The 17,048-nt window shown below is 43.6% G+C and overlaps 1 protein-coding gene across 1 annotated transcript in view; it reads right to left on the bottom strand.

Annotated features, from left to right (window-relative positions):
* LOC130107437 (sodium- and chloride-dependent GABA transporter 2-like) overlaps nt 1-17,048 on the bottom strand; it is a 121,723-nt gene that overhangs the window by 39,633 nt on the left and 65,042 nt on the right. The window contains exons 8-13 of the mRNA XM_056274048.1: nt 9,390-9,524; nt 9,063-9,166; nt 8,349-8,473; nt 8,131-8,243; nt 7,835-7,972; nt 7,489-7,591 (exon numbers count right to left, since the gene is read on the bottom strand). Coding sequence (XP_056130023.1) covers nt 7,489-7,591; nt 7,835-7,972; nt 8,131-8,243; nt 8,349-8,473; nt 9,063-9,166; nt 9,390-9,524 — 718 coding nt within the window. The remainder of the gene's footprint in view (nt 1-7,488; nt 7,592-7,834; nt 7,973-8,130; nt 8,244-8,348; nt 8,474-9,062; nt 9,167-9,389; nt 9,525-17,048) is intronic.

Here is a 17,048-nt window from a genome sequence, read left to right as displayed (position 1 = left end):
GTGTTTCATTCCTCTTATCTTTTAGTGTACCATCCCAGACAGCAGAGCAATTGGAGTCAACTTGTCTTTTATTGGAATCACAGCACACAGCGTTTTGGTTCATTTCAAATTCATCACAAAGATCATTCAGTGATCATAGAGAACTTCATCAGCTCTTCTGTTAAATTTTTGCCCCCTCTTTATGTTCTATTCACCGCTACCATTCGTTCACATTATTCATAAATAATGCACCCTTTCATGATGCAGACAAAGCACAATTATGTCGCTTACGAGGACCCATTAACTGGAATAGCATGGCCACAAAAAAATTCCTTGCCAACACATTTTGCTGGATAGCACAAAAACGTCCTACAGCTTACAGAGACAGCAGAGACCATTATGATCTCCAGGATATGAACGTCATGACAAACAATAAACCGGGCTTGCTTTCAGTCAACGTAAAACAGAAATTTGGCAACACGTTTTAATGGTGACCCAAACTTTGATTAGGAGGTTATGGGGAGCTGTGCAGTTTAGTTTTCTGCAAAAACGTTTGTAGTAAAAAATCGAACGGTTGTTAATAATCCAACGCTATTAATAATCTGATGTTCTAGAAAGACTCAATAGTGCCTTTATCTGCTCTGCTCTTGACTTCAGCAACTGTCCTTATTTAAAAGTCTCTTCCTCATCTCCAGCTTTTACTTCTATAAAGCATGGTTAGTTCTGGCCACAAGCCATGTCACATGCATCTTAACTTCCCACAGAAAAAGCGCAGCCAAATAGCCTCTTGTAGGGCATTTCCTGATGTTTCACAGTCTCGGGTTAAGATTAAAGGGGAAACGGTTTTTACCACTATGTTGACAAACTTGGAGGGTTTATAGTGCTTTTCTAAACTAACTGTGGCAGATGTAATGTAATATGACATTTTATTCTGTTTTTCTAATTTCACCCTCAGTTTTCACACTCTGTGATTCCACAATGTTTTGTTCTTTGCTATTTTTTATATAAACGTCTAGTCTGTTTTAACATATTGTTAATACTGCATGTGATAACTTGCCACAAAAGTAGCACCCTGGTCAGAATTCTCAACTGCTGTTTAATAATGCAGTTGCACTTATGATGTCAGACAAAAAGCATGCATGGTTAATCCACAGAAATGAGCAAAATTGTCATACTCTTTTAAATAATGTGCTGTTTATAAAATACATTTACAAAAGAACATGACATTTTAAATTACCAGACAAACTGGCATTATTGTCCACCAGAGCTCTGGCCTCTCCTAAGCAGGGGTGTGTCCAGGGAGTGCCCAGGGGTGGCACAGGCCACCCCAGGTGCCGCCCCATTATCCTAAACTATGATTGGCAGATAGCCAATCAAGAGTCAGGACTTAGTTTGAACTGTTTGAAAAGTAATCTAAACTTTAATTTACGGGCGCAATCCCGTCTTAAAAGCTGTGAGGCAGTACTGCGGCAGAGTAGTGTCTAGACTGCCAAAACCCCAGAGAAGAATAAGAATAAGATCTTGTTTTGATTTGAAGTTTTGAAGTGGAGCAGTCAATCACACCTCAAGAAGTCTGCAGGGATTCTGGGCTACATGGATTACGCTGGTCTTGTCTCGCTACTTGTTGCTCATGAAAGATGTGAGTAGACTTTTTGATACGCATACTGTGCCAGCAGTTAAGAATTTTTAGCTGTAGTAAGCTAAAAAGTTTCCCCCATCTTTTTTGATTTTCATGATAATGTGGTGCAGGTCTGTCATCATCTCAGCTTGCTAGCAAACCTGTCATCATTGCTTGGATATTGTCACCGATGCTAACGCTAGCTATGTAAATCTGTCTTGTGTAACTGTAGGCCTGAGTAAGTTTTGCATGTCGCATTCATTCATGCAGACATAATGAAATGTGCTGTGCAAGATATAAAGTGACAAGTGTCATACGACTATTACAGTATGAAAAGAAATCAGAACATTCAGGATTTCGTCAAAAGATGGAAATCCAAAACAGCGGAGCAGGACAGAGCAGCCAGCAGAGCTAGTCAGTCAGAGGATGAGAGCCAGCTTGACAGTGGTAGGGATGTATAGTAGGAGCCTCCAGCTTCAGCTGTACACATGGGTATGTAAAATCCTGATAGTTCCAGGTTTTTTTTTAGTGAGCACTTGCCTCGATAATACCAAAGACATTGTGATTAATTGTCAGACATTGAAACTAAAGTTGAAACTTGTCAATTGTATGTGTAGAGGTGCAACAGTCATTATTTCCTTTTTGTCATCTGGGCTGGGTAATATACCAGTTAGCCTACTTAGAAAAAGACTGATTTTATTATCATTCTGATGACAACTTGTGTGTTTTTGTAGATTCAGACAAGGATACTGGTGATGAAGGCCCTTCAGCTTCACCTGCACATCAGGGTATGTGTGTGTGTGTGTGTGTGTGTGTGTGTGTGTGTGTGCATGCATGTGTGTGTGTGTGTGTGTGTGTGTGTGTGTGTGTGTGTGTGTGTGTGTGTGTGCCAATGGAGGTCCAGCCCCCCACCCACTATGCCTGTCTTCACTATAGAACACCAACCACTCTCAGTCGCTCCATCTTTCAAATATCTGGGCAGCATCCTTTCTGAGGGCTGCAACACTGATCATGAAACTCATAATAGAATCAAACAAGCCCTCCATAGCCTTTGGCAAACTGCGACATAAGGTCTTCCAAAAAAAACACCTACACCTGCACACCAAAATTGCCATTCACAAAGCCGTCTGCATAACAACTCTCCTATACAGCTGTGAAGCCTGGGTCACGTACAGCCGCCACCTAAGGTTGCTGGAGCAGTTCCACATAAGGTGTCTGCAGCGAATCATGGGGATCACATGGCGTGACCGTGTTCCTCATGCTGAAATTCTTGCTAGAACAAACTGCAAGAGCATAGAAGCCATGGTCACTGAACACCAACTGCGCTGGCTTGGGCATGTCATCAGGATGCCTCAAGACTGTCTGCCACATCAAGCCCTGTATGGACAGCCTCATCTGGGCCGCCAGTCCGTAGGTAGTCAGAAGAAGCAATGCAAAGACCAGCTAAAAACATCTCTGAAGAAGTGTTGTATCAACCCCTTGAGACTGGAGCAAGCTGCCATCAACTGTTTCACCTGGCGGGAGATCTGCCACAGAGGTATATGTAATGACCTACTTTTCACTCTCACAGATGATAACACTGTTTCTGAATTAGCCGTGGAACTTCGGCATGTTTATTTAACTCCATGCATAACGTGCACATTATCCGACCGACCCCCGTCTACCTTCCCGCGGCTGCTCTGTTTTCTATCCCATAATTCCCTGTGTCCTTAAAGGTGTATTCCCCTAATACTGAACATCACAGTATAGAACAGCTGGAAATTGATAGGAATTTGAAAAAACAACAGAAAATACTTAAGGAGACACACAACCATGCCTACCCCCACTAACTCAGACTTAATATGCCCAACATGCAATAAGACTTGTGGATCAAGAACTGGACAGTCATCAAAGAACATGCCGTTAACGAGGAGGGATGTCATCATCGGACTCGATGGACTACCAGCAAGCAAGTGTGTGTGTGTGTGTGTGTGTGTGTGTGTGTGTGTGTGTGTGTGTGTGTGTGTGTGTGTGTGTGTGTGTGTGTGCACGCGCGCGTGCACACATGTTCGTACTTCATGCCCCTCCTGCATAAGTCAGTGCCCCACTTGAGCCACCCTAGCCAAAAAAGTCTGAACACACCACTGCTTTCCAAGGGTAACAGGACGGTATGCATAAAATGTACCATTCTGCCCAGCACTAGCATTTCCCACTAGTGTATTTACCAGTTCACAAGCAATTAGAATAGGCAATAGCAAGTTCTCAAGTTAAGCTGAATGTGTCACTGCATTTCATACAGCCCAATTAAAACATGAATAACAATTAAAAGTTAATATCTTATCTTACCATAAAAAATGATCACATGTAGCTTTGATAGATAGATTTTACATATATTTATATGCAAAATGGTTATAATTATTATTATTATATGGTGATTATGACTACGATGACGATGATAATAATAATAATTCTCTGGTTAAATCAATATTTTTTCATTAAACTTTACTTTCAATTAGGTTGCCAGGCTGTGTCCATTTCAACAAAATTTTGGGAGAAAAATGTTGTGGCACTAAAAATAGAAAAGCATGACACAATGCTTATGATTTATGTTATACCCCATAATGCCTTTTATCCCATACACATTTATATATCATTTTAAAAACCAAACAGAAATTGAAGAGAACTAAGTAATATCATAGTAACTTAATATTGTTTATTATGTTTACCATAATGTAACCCAGCCGCTGAGGATGCACAAGCCAGTGCATCCTTAGTGCCGGTCCCAAGCCCGGACAAATGGGGAGGGTTGCGTCAGGAAGGGCATCCGGCGTAAAATCTTTGCCAAATCAAATATGCGGATCATAAATAAGACTTACATACCGGATCGGTCGAGGCCCGGGTTAACAACGACCGCCACCGGTACTGATAACCAGCAGGGTGTCGGTGGAAACTATGCTACTGTTGGGCGAAGGAGAAGGAGAGGGGGAAAGCATGTCCAGAGGCAGCTAGAGAGGAGGAAGGGTAGGCATGTGGAGGTGAGAGTTGGAACTTTGAATGTTGGCACTATGACTGGTAAAGGGAGAGAGCTGGCTGACATGATGGAAAGAAGAAAGGTAGGCATACTGTGTGTGCAAGAGACCAGGTGGAAGGGGAGTAAGGCCAGGAGTATCGGAGGTGGCTTCAAACTCTACCATGGTGTGAATGGGAGGAGTAAAGGGGTAGGGGTAATTCTGAAGGAAGAGTATGTCAAGAGCGTGCTGGAGGTGAAGAGAGTGTCAGACAGAGTGATGAGTATGAAGCTGGAAATTGAAGGTTTATTGCTGAATGTTATCAGCGCATATGCCCCGCAAGTTGGGTGTGAGATGGATGAAAAAGAAGAATTCTGGAATGAGTTGGACGACATGGTGGAGAGGGTACCCAAGGAGGAGAGAGTGGTGATTGGAGCCGACTTCAATGGACATGTTGGTGAAGGGAACAGAGGTGATGAGGAGGTGATGGGAAGGTATGGAGTCAAGAAGAGAAATGTGGAAGGACAGATGGTGGTGGATTTTGCGAAAAGGATGGAAATGGCTGTGGTGAATACATATTTCAAGAAGAGGGAGGAACACAGGGTGACGTACAAGAGTGGAGGAAAGTGCACACAGGTGGACTATATCTTATGTAGAAGGCGCCATCTAAAAGGGATTGGAGACTGCAAGGTGGTGACAGGGGAGAACGTAGCTAGGCAGCATCGGATGGTGGTCTGTAGGATGACTTTAGAGACCAAGAAGAGGAAGCGAGTGAAGACACAGCCGAAGATCAAATGGTGGAAGTTGAAGAAGGAAGACTGTTGTGTGGAGTTCAGGCAGGAGTTAAGACAGGCACTGGGTGGTAGTGAAGAGTTGCCAGATGGCTGGAAAACCACTGCAGAAATAGTGAGGGAGACAGCTAGGAAGGTACTTGGTGTGTCATCAGGACAGAGGAAGGAAGACAAGGAGACTTGGTGGTGGAATGAGGAAGTACAGCAAATTATACAGAGGAAAAGGTTGGCAAAGAAGAAGTGGGATAGTAAGAGAGATGAAGAAAGTAGACAGGAGTACAAGGAGATGCAGCGTAAAGCAAAGAGAGAGGTGGCAAAGGCAAAGGAAAAGGCGTATGGTGAGTTGTATGACAGATTAGACACTAAGGAAGGAGAAAAGGACTTGTACCGATTGGCTAGACAGAGGGACCAAGCTGCAAAGGATGTGCAGCAAGTTAGGGCGATCAAGGATAGAGATGGAAATGTGCTGACAAGCGAGGAGAGTGTGCTAAGAAGGTGGAAGGAATACTTTGAGGGGCTGATGAATGAAGAAAATGAGAGAGAGAGAAGGTTGGATGATGTAGGGATAGTGAATCAGGAAGTTCAGCGGATTAGCAAGGAGGAAGTGAGGGCAGCTATGAAGAGGATGAAGAGTGGAAAGGCAGTTGGTCCTGATGACATACCTGTGGAGGCATGGAGATGTTTAGGAGAGATGGCAGTGGAGTTTTTAACTAGATTGTTTAACACAATCCTGGAAAGTGAGAGGATGCCTGAGGAGTGGAGAAGAAGCATACTGGTACCGATTTTCAAGAACAAGGGCGATGTGCAGAACTGTAACAACTACAGAGGTATAAAGTTGATCAGCCACAGCATGAAGATTTGGGAAAGAGTAATAGAAGCTAGCTTAAGAGGAGAGGTGACGATCAGCGAGCAGCAGTATGGTTTCATGCCACGAAAGAGCACCACAGATGCGATGTTTGCTTTGAGAATGTTGATTGAGAAGTATAGAGAAGGCCAGAAAGAGTTGCATTGTGTCTTTGTAGATTTAGAGAAAGCTTATGACAGAGTGCCGAGAGAGGAGGTGTGGTATTGTATGAGGAAGTCAGGAGTTGCAGAGAAGTATGTAGGAGTGGTGCAGGATACGTATGAGGGAAGTGTGACAATGGTGAGGTGTGCGGTTGGAATGACAGATGGGTTCAAGGTGGAGGTGGGATTACATCAAGGATCGGCTCTTAGCCCTTTCTTGTTTGCAATGGTGATGGACAGGTTGACGGACAAGATCAGGCAGGAGTCTCCATGGACGATGATGTTCGCGGATGACATTGTGATCTGTAGCGAGAGTAGGGTGCAGGTTGAGGAGAGCCTGGAGAGGTGGAGGTATGCACTGGAGAGAAGAGGAATGAAAGTCAGTAGGAGCAAGACGGAATACCTATGCGTGAATGAGAGAGAGGACAGTGGAATGGTCAGGATGCAAGGAGTGGAGGTGACAAAGACATCTGAGTTTAAATACTTGGGGTCAACTGTCCAAAGTAACGGGGAGTGCAGTAGAGAGGTGAAAAAGAGAGTGCAGGCAGGTTGGAGTGGGTGGAGAAGAGTGTCAGGAGTGATTTGCGACAGAAGGGTATCAGCAAGAGTTAAAGGGAAAGTTTACAAGATGGTTGTGAGACCAGCTATGTTATATGGTTTGGAGACAGTGGCACTGACGAAAAGACAGGAGGCGGAGCTGGAGGTGGCAGAGTTGAAGATGCTAAGATTTTCACTGGGAGTAACGAAGAAGGACAGGATTAGGAACGATTATATTAGAGGGACAGCTCAGGTTGGACGGTTTGGAGACAAAGCAAGAGAGGCAAGATTGAGATGGCTTGGACATGTGTGGAGGAGAGATGCTGAGTATATTGGGAGAAGGATGCTGAATATGGAGCTGCCAGGGAAGAGGAGAAGAGGAAGGCCAAAGAGGAGGTTTATGGATGTAGTGAGGGAAGACATGCAGGTGGCTGGTGTGACAGAGGAAGACGCGGAAGACAGGAAGAAATGGAAAGGGATGATCCGCTGTGGCGACCCCTAACGGGAGCAGCCGAAAGTAGTAGATGTTTACCATAGTGTGAAGTTATCCTATAAAATCAAAAGAACTTACCATAGATCCAGCCAATTGCTATTGACTGGCAGACTGAAAGAAGGAGAAGATTGTTGCCGCTACATACGTAATGGTCAAAAAGTTGAAGAAAATACAACCCTCCCTGCAAGAGGAGAGACGGGTGACATATTTTGTAATATAAACAACATCTTTGTGCAAATCAGATCTTGTTTCATTTTTGAAGGTGAATGTGTTTCTCAATGCTATAAAAACGGTAACTTCAAAATAACTAGACTCCACTGGGCCAAATTTAAAAGAACATTTTTGGACATTATGACTTTCAGTTATTCTGTTCAGACCATTAATCTGTGAAAGATGATGATGGGGACAAAAATAGAGATTTCACCTCTGTGACAAGGAGGAGGCCCAAAAAAAAGCAAACGGAGCAGAGACAGAGCAGCAGCAACTCTCGGCGGTAACCTCTTCGAAAAACTGTGGGGAACATATCTGTGACGGATGTCATCAGGCACTCCAGACTCACAAACTGTTAGTGGCACACATCAATGCGTAAGCTAACACATATCAACTTCATATTCAGCAATGTTTGACATCCAAAATGACTCACTAAAATATGTGAAAAGAATGATTAATATTCAACTAATTTTAAGATGGACTGGTTAAGGTGAAGTATTTTAACCTTACCTGTGTGTCTGCACCCAGCAAAATGACCATGATGAAGAAGCATACAGACCATAACTGAGGAAAAGGCATCATAGCTACTGCCCGGGGGTAGGCAATAAATGCCAAGCCTGGACCTGTGTTTTTATAAACAAGCAATCCCTTAGTTTCCACAGATATATTCCTCGTAGCATGTTGGCATGCAGCGTAAGATAGCATGGGTAATATGATGATGCTCTCACCAGAAGCAGCCACTTCAGATATTGGTAGGCCCTGTTCATAGGACATAAAGCCCAACACAGAAAATATAGCAAACCCTGCAACAATGCTTGACCCACCATTCACCAAACACAGAACAAAAGTGTCCCTGAAAAAAAACAAACAAAAAAAACAAGAGGAAGAGATCAGATCAGTGTCTTTTCAGGACTTCCAGATTTGGTTAGGTAGCTGTCTGTAACTGACTTTCTTTGCCTGAAACCAAATTCTCTTGCAGGAATATATAATGACAGATAAGGTTTGACTCTCAAAGCATAGTGCACCAGAGATAAAGATAGAAAAAGTAATCTAGCCGTCTATCTACCCATCTATCTATTGTACGATGACCTGAGAATGGAGAACAACATAAAGTGGAGTCACCAAATATACACACATGCACACAGCAAATAGGGTCGAACACCATAGCAATGCCAATTGCTTTTCCAGAAACCAACACTGCTGCATGAAAGAGATTCTTTTGTCCAAGATCATGAACGAGGGAGTAAACTAAAACCAACCATCCATCCATCTACCTTGCCATCTAGCTAGAAACCTAAACATTAAACAAAGAACTTACTCAAGTTATAACCATACTAACGAAAAACCAAACTGGTTCTAAATATTATTTAGGGCCTTTTTTTTCTGTGAATATGTGCAAACTTGAAATTAAAAATCAAAAATAGCAAACAGGTACAACTTACTTATAGCAATCATTGTTATACTGATTGTAGCTTCCTAAAGCAGTCAAACTCCCCTGACAAATGCCAAAAGAGAACAGCACCTGTGCACCTGCATCCATCCATACCTATAAGGCAGATGTAATAGCATTGATGTTTGAATGTAAAAAAAAAAAAAAACGTATGAAAATGTATATTAAAAAAAAAAGAATGTGGACAGCCAAAAGTTGCATAATCTGCCCCATTAATGTAAAAATTATGTGCTCTGCCCATCTGATTAAGGACGTCAGTGAGAGGACAGATTTTTGAGATATTCACACTGAAAATTTGACTTGGTGTTTGGTTACTTACTTGAGGGTCCACCAACCTTGTAGGGTCAGGATACAGGTAGAAAGCTAAGCCATCCTTCGCTCCAGGTAAAGTGAGTCCTCGGACCAAAAGAACAACCAACATCAAATAGGGAAAAGTGGCTGTGAAGTAAACAACCTATCAAAAAGAAAAGAAGGGTATTTAATTATTTGTGTTGTTGTTTTTGTAGTGAATCTTTTTTTGGGGTGGGGGATTTTCCACCCTTTTCTCCCCAAGTGCACTTAGCCAATTACCCTATTTTCCAGAGACGTCCCGGTCGCGGCTCCACCCCCTCTACAGATCTGGGGAGGGCTGCAGACTACCACATGCTTCCTCCAATACATTTGGAGTCATCAGCCACTTCTTTTCACCTGACAGTGAGGAGTTTCGCCAGGGGGACGTAACACGTGGGAGGATCACGCTATTCCCCCCAGTTCCCCCTCCCCCCTGAACAGGCACCCTGACCGACCAGAGGAGGCGTTAGTGCAGCGACCAGGACACATAACCACATCCATCTTCCCACCCGCAGACACAGCCAATTGTGTCTGTAGGGATGCCCAACCAAGCTGGAGGTAACACGGGGATTCAAACAGGCGATCCCTGCGTTGGTAGGCAACAGAATAGACCGCTATGCTACTTGGACATACTTTGTTGTGAATCTTATCAAATTGAACCACCGATGGTTGTTGGAATTAGAAATTCAATAATATCACCTCTGATCTTTAGGCAAAGAGTAGGAAATTAATTGTCAGTATTAATTTCATTATTTATGTGATATATCAAATCCTTCCTCACTTAGGAGCATTGGTGATTTGGAGGTGATACAGAGGAAGCAAAGTTCATTCAAAGGATGCTGAGAGATGCTGTTAAGTATATAAGGAAATATATAAGGAGTGGACAATAGTGAAGGATGTATGGGATGGGGCGAGCAGCATTACTGTGTTGAAATGTACACAGCTCAAACACTCATCATAAGATGCACACATGCCTTAAGGATCGGTTTTCTTTTCCTCTCCCCAGCAGGGAGAACAACCAACAGAAGGTGGTAGTCACAAGAATGTGCACAGTCATTCCGAAGAAGGAAAGGCAATAAGAAGGAACAAGCTAATAGCCAGAACAGTACCTATTTAGAAATTATATATATATAAAAACCAGAATATCCGAATCCCAAAATTGAAAACCGAATACCTACCCAGTGAACAAATATCCGGATAGTCGAATATTTGGGTCAAGCCCTATAGTCAGTGTTATCAAAATGAACATTTAAACCCCCCATTAGGATTATATTCAGAGACATTGTACTAAGGGTGGTTAAAACTGTCGAGACTTCAGTGAAATAAATATTCAATGCCTTAGGTGGTCTGTAAAGAGCAGCAATGATGGTTGTAGGTCCATAGAGCTTACAGGCCAGCAGTTCAAAGGAAGACTGATTAGGTAGAGAGAGTGGCATTAGTTTTATTCTATTGCAATAGATCAGCGAGAGGCAGAGGGGTCCAGATCAGGAACTGCAAGAAACATCAGCTGAGTGGACTGGAGTGTTGTCAGACGGGGTCGCATAGCAGTTGGAGAGGCTTAGGTGAGGGGGGGGCACCCCCGTCCAAGCCTCTCTTGCGACCACGGACCACCACTTCCACCCAGGATGACTGGTTAGGTGTTTATGCAGGAGGAGAGTCGTGGACAAGTGGAGGGGTCCCACAGAACTCTGTCCTGGATGGCTGCACTAAGAGAGGAAATCCATTTGAACTGCCCAGAAGCCATGTCCATGAAGCTGGTCAAAAAGGGAGTCTTTCTTATGGAGTTCATCAGAAAGGCTTTAGTGTGATAGCGCCTTTAGTATGGCAGCCCCCACCCTTTGGAACTCGATTTCAGCAGAGATCCACAATGCTGCTTCTTTGGACAATGTTAAAAGACCACTGAAAACCTACCTTTTTACTAAGGCCTATGGTCTGTAATCTTTTGATCTTTGTTTTAATCTTTTTTTTCTCTTATCTAGTGTAAAGTGTCCTTGGGTTCCTTGAAAGGCACTATACAAAACCAAGATGTTGTTGTTGTTGAACATTCTCTTCAAGGTCAGTGATCTTTCTATTTGCTTTCTTTAGTAGCACACAGTCCTCACAGGGCAAAGATGGCATAACTGTTTGGTTAGCTTAGCCACAAGCTAGAAACAAGCCGCATACAGCCTCAGCACTACAGAATCAGAGGTTTCAGTGCGATCAAGTCAACGCAGGAGCCGATGATCGAATAAAATCCATAAAATAATAATGGAGGCAAACCATAAAATCAATTAAAATAATCTAACGGTCCCAAGGAGTTGTTAGAAGCTGTTAGTTATTAAAGTTAAAAGCAGGCAGGGCAACAGTCAAACAAATTGTCAGCTGGGAACCGGATGTAACGTGGTTAGGCCAATCTTTTCACAAGTTCCACTGACAAGTAAATGGTTCTTTGTTATAGATCTAGCAAATGCATTTTTTAGCATTCCAGTGCATAAAGATTCCCAATACAGGTTTGCATTTTCTTTTAAAGGTGAAACCTGGACGTGGACCCGTCTAGCCTAAGGGTACTGTGAAAATCCAGCAATATACAATGCAGCACTAAAAGAAAACCTGGAAACCTTGAAATTGCCAGGTGGAAGTGCCCTTCTCCAATATGTTGATGATTTGTTCACCATCAAAGCAGGCTTGTGAGACAGATACTGAAGTGCTGTAGCAACATTTGGCAAACAATGGTCAAAACACAAGTTTGAGTAAATTACAATGGGTTCACTAACAGATGACCTTTCTGGGACATGTGATCACAGCAGAGGGCAAATCTCTCTCTCCCAAAAGCATAATTGCCATACAAAATATTCCAAAAGCTCTATCCTAAGATGCAGGTCATGTCTTTCCTTGGTATGATGTCATACTGTCGACAGTGGATTCCAAATTATGCGGAAATTGTAGCACCACTGTCTAACATTGTACATGGTAAAGGACTAACAGCACATCAAAGGGTGACATGGACTAACCAGGCCGAAAAAGCTTTTGTTGACTTGAAGACAACTTTGCAATCCACACCAACTCTGAGATTACCAGGCTTGACTAAACCATTCAATCAGACCATAAATGAGAAAAATGGCTATATGGCATCAGTAGAGCATGGAGGTAAAAATAATAATAATTTTATTTATATAGCACTTTTCTAAAACAATGTCACAAAGTGTTTTACAAAGAAATAAAACCAGACAAGGCAAAAATAAGAGTAAGACCAAATAAGTAAGAAAAAAAAATAAAAACAGTATAAATAAATAAAAGCAAATACCAAACATTTATAAATGCTTTCATAAAGAAAAGATTTAAGACGAGATTTAAAAGAATCTAGGAACTTGGTTTGTCTTGGTTCAGTAGGAAGAGTTCCATAGTGTGGGGCTCTAACAGCAAAGGCCCGATCACCCTTTGTAACAAACTGAGACCTAGAAATAACCAGCAGGGCTCCATCTGTGGATCTTAATGGTCAAGAGGGAATATACCAGGTCAATAAATCAGAAATGTATGCAGGAGCAAGACAATTTAAAGCCTTAAAAGTGAGCAATACAATTTTAAAACCAATTCGAAATATAATAGGGAACCTGTGTAGGGAGGCAGGCACAGGAGTGATATGGTCATGCCTCATTGTCCCGGTAATGAGCCGAGCAGCAGCATTTTGTGCCAACTGCAGATGGTGGAGGGAGCCTTGCTGATACCAGAATAAAGTGCATTACAATAGTCAAGCCAAGAATAGATAAAAGCATGTACAACTTTTTGCAGATCGGCGAATGATAAAAATTACCTAATTCTGGAGTTTATCTTGAGCTGGAGAGAGCATGACTGAACAACATATTTGATGATCAAAACTGAGGTTAGCATCAAATATTACCACAAGATTCCTCACAGCCTGCTTAAGACTACCTGACAGTCCACCAAGATTAGTAACAAAAGGGCTGATAGAATTTTTGGGAGTGAACAGAATGACCTCAGACTTATCAAATTTGAGAAAATTTTCAGACATACAGGATTTAACGTCAGAGAGGGAAGTTGTGAGATTTGCAAGGGCGCTAGGGTCTGGGTTTTAGTGGCATGTATAACTGAGTGTCATCGACATAAAAATGGTAAAGTACATCGTGATTTTAAATGAGCTGGCCAAGGGGCAACATGTATATAGAAAAGACAAGGGGGCCAAGAACTGAGCTTTGAGGGACACCACAACTCAACTGAGCCATCGAGGAAGTAGAGTTACCCAGAACAACAAAAAAAGTTCTGTTGGTGAGGTAAGAGCATAATGAACTAAGAGCTGAGCCCTTGATGCCAACCCAAGTCTCGAAGTGATGTAAGAAGATGTTGTGATCAACTGTGTCAAAGACAGCACTTAAGTCTATCCAGCCATCCATTATACAAACCACTTATCCTGCTCTCAGGGTCGCGGGGATGCTGGAGCCTATCCCAGCAGTCATTGGGTGGTCCCGGGGGAATAAGAAAAGGTGGGAGGCGGAACCAGGTATAAAAACAAATAGATTTATTAACAAAATTAACCCTATATACACAATAAGAAAAGGCAACTGAAGATACTGGCTCTTAACTAGCCAGGCTTAGATAACAAAACAAACTCAGATCAGACCAAAACGAAAGAAACAAGAACACTAACATAGGTTTCACCCTCCTTCTCAAGGAGTATAGAGTACTGACACAAGAGCTCGCTCTCTGGTTGACAACAATGGCCCACTGGCCATCCCTCTCTCTCTCTCTGGCTGCCAACAATGGCCCACTGGCACTGTTGGGTGTCTCTCTCCAAGGTATATATCCAGCTGATGAGGAATTGGGGTTACCTGGGCTCAATCAGCAGTTCCACAGGAGGCGGGGCATTACCTGGAGAGGGAAAATTACAGACATGCAGCACTAGGGCCGTTACACCCCCTCCCATAAAAACAAACCCTAGGTTTGTATTCACGAGGATAATTGCAAACATAACACACGGCACTGGGGCCGTAACACCCCCTCCCATAAATACAAACCTTAGGTTTGTATTCAAGAGGGTAGTGCTCTTCACTCAGTTTGAAGTAGGCATTGTCCTTCTCCCTGAGCTGCTGCATCAGTCGGATGTTTTGCTCCTGCATGTCCTCAAATGCCCGGCCTGTCACATCCATCTCCCTGAGCAAGGCATCCTCCTGTTGTTTCGCTATTGAAAGCTTCTTGTTGAGGATGTCGACCTGCGCCTCTACAGAGCGAATCTTCCTCAGGGTCTCTTCGTCAGCCATCTTCTTGCCTTCCCTTCGCTCCCTCTTCCAGATCCTTCAGCCTCTGCCTCAGCTCCTCTGCCTCTGACTTGGTCCTCTCAGCCGCCATGAGCTGGACTTTGTCCCTCTGCTCCTTGGGTGCTGAGCGGTACATGTCAAGCAGCAGCTCCATCTCCTGCTGGGACTTCTGGGCTTCTTTGAGTTCTGCATGGACAAACTTCAGCTGCTCCATCTCTTTCCTCTTTTGATTCGCCAGCTCCAAACGCAGCTTCTCCGCCTCACCCTGCGTTGCATGGCACTGGCGTGTGAGGTCAGCGACGGCAGACTCGAGATGTGCAATTCTCACCTCCTGCTTCTGGAGCTGGTTTAGGTCCTCCCTATTCCCTCTCATCTGGGACACGACCACCCGCTGACTGCGGTTCTGCTGCTTGCATTTTAACGCCCCACAATTGGCAACCAAATGTCCAGACCTTTGGCAGAAAAAAAAACACCTTTTCTCCACTTCAGGATTTCGAGGAAGGATACTGACACGTGAAACTTGGGTAACATGCAGGTTAGCATTTTGTGAGTCGTCGCCGCAGGGGGAGGCAATATTACGTGGCACAAAAATGTTTTTGTGTGGGAGTGCGAATTCGTCCACCAACACCACAGCCTGATGCAGAGAGGACACTTCCCGTTTATACTGCACCTCTAGCTGTCGCATTTAATAGCCATCTCTGCCTCCAATTTCTTCAATTCCAACTCCCTGTGAAGCTTGAATTCGCTCTCCCTTTCTCTTTCCTCCTTTTCCAACTGGAGGCGACCAAGATGGACTTTTAACTGCGCAGCCAGCTTAGAACAAGGAGTAGACACGTGACTCAAGAGTAGCCATAGCTAAAACAAACAAACACCACACACGGGCTGAATGTTAATTAGCCTCTGCTACAGCCACTCGACAGCCTCCGCTACAGCCACTCGACCTCACAATTTTAAAGTCACGTCCACTGGTGGCAAATTATGGCAAGCTGGAAATAAAACATAATTAGCCTAACAAACAAACTTCCCCAGTTCCTACTTGGTTGAAACTTCACCTATTTGTCTTCTTGGAGCATGCCGGGCTCGTGCCGGGCTTTAAAGGCTGAACTTCGGCAGCCTTAGCCCCAAAATGCCTACCCCCGCCAAGGAACTCAATCTCCGCCCAGGATTACTCCTAAAACAAGAAATGCAAAATAACAAAAGAGTGTCCAATGGAAAGACTCATCACAGCCCAGCTAGACACTCCCCTATTCTAACCAGGGAAGCTGTCTGAGACACCAAACGAATTGCAATACTCACCGTGCCCGCCACCAGAGACAAGCTACATACAGCAATGACTAACACACACACAAGGAATCCACCTCCAAACTGTCTTATTAAAAAAAAAAAAAAACCCAGACGAGCCCCCAATTGTTATGTTCCCCGTTAAAGGTCCAGGGGATGAGGGGAAGTAACAAAGAAAATAAAAGTGTCCTGGGGGAATAAGAAAGGTGGGAAGCAGAACCAGGTGTAAAAACAAATAGATTTATTAACAAAAACTAACCCTATATACAATAAGAAAAGGCAACCGAAGATGCTGGCTCTTAACTATCCAGGCTTAGATAACAAAACAAACTCAGCTCAGACCAAAACGAAACAAATAAGAACACTAACATAGGTTTCACCCTCCTTCTCAAGGAGTATAGAGTACTGACACAAGAGCTCGCTCTCTGGTTGACAACAATGGCCCACTGGCTGTCTCTCTCTCACTCTCTGGCTGCCAACAACGGCCCACTGGCACTGTTGGGTGTCTCTCTCCAATGTATATACCCAGCTGATGAGGAATTGGGGTCACCTGGGCTCAATCAGCAGTTCCACAGGAGGCGGGACATTACCTGGAGAGGGAAAATTACAGACATACGGCACTAGGGCCATAACACCCCCTCCCATTAAAAAAACTCCTAGGTTTGTATACAAGAGGGTAATTGTGCACAACACACGGCACTAGGGCTGTAACAACCCCTCCCATAAATACAAACCCTAGGTTTGTATTCACGAGGTTATTTGTACACATAACACATGGCACTGGGGCTGTGACACTGGGGGCTTGTCCGGGATTTGAACCCGGGACCTCTCAGACACGCGGCACTAGGGCCGTAACACTTGGTCAGTGTTAAGAGTGGTCCTATTGCTAAGGGTGGGGTCGTTTTGTAATTTTACATGGACTGCCTCCACTGCTTTATCAACTAGAATGCACATGAAGCGAGACTTAACATCCTAAGATACCATTGTTTCATCCCCCTCCACAATGACGTCCCTCACCTTAACCACAAAATCCAGTGTGCTGAATGTGAGGTTCTGCCGCCATTTTACAAGGCTGTGATTGCAAACATTCCCAAATCCTCTGTGAATAGCACACATAG

Source organism: Lampris incognitus, chromosome 2 (assembly GCF_029633865.1).
Source record: "Lampris incognitus isolate fLamInc1 chromosome 2, fLamInc1.hap2, whole genome shotgun sequence".
NCBI lineage: Eukaryota > Metazoa > Chordata > Actinopteri > Lampriformes > Lampridae > Lampris > Lampris incognitus.
The sequence above is the reverse complement of the archived record's forward strand: the minus strand, read 5'-3'. Positions and strand labels throughout refer to the sequence as shown.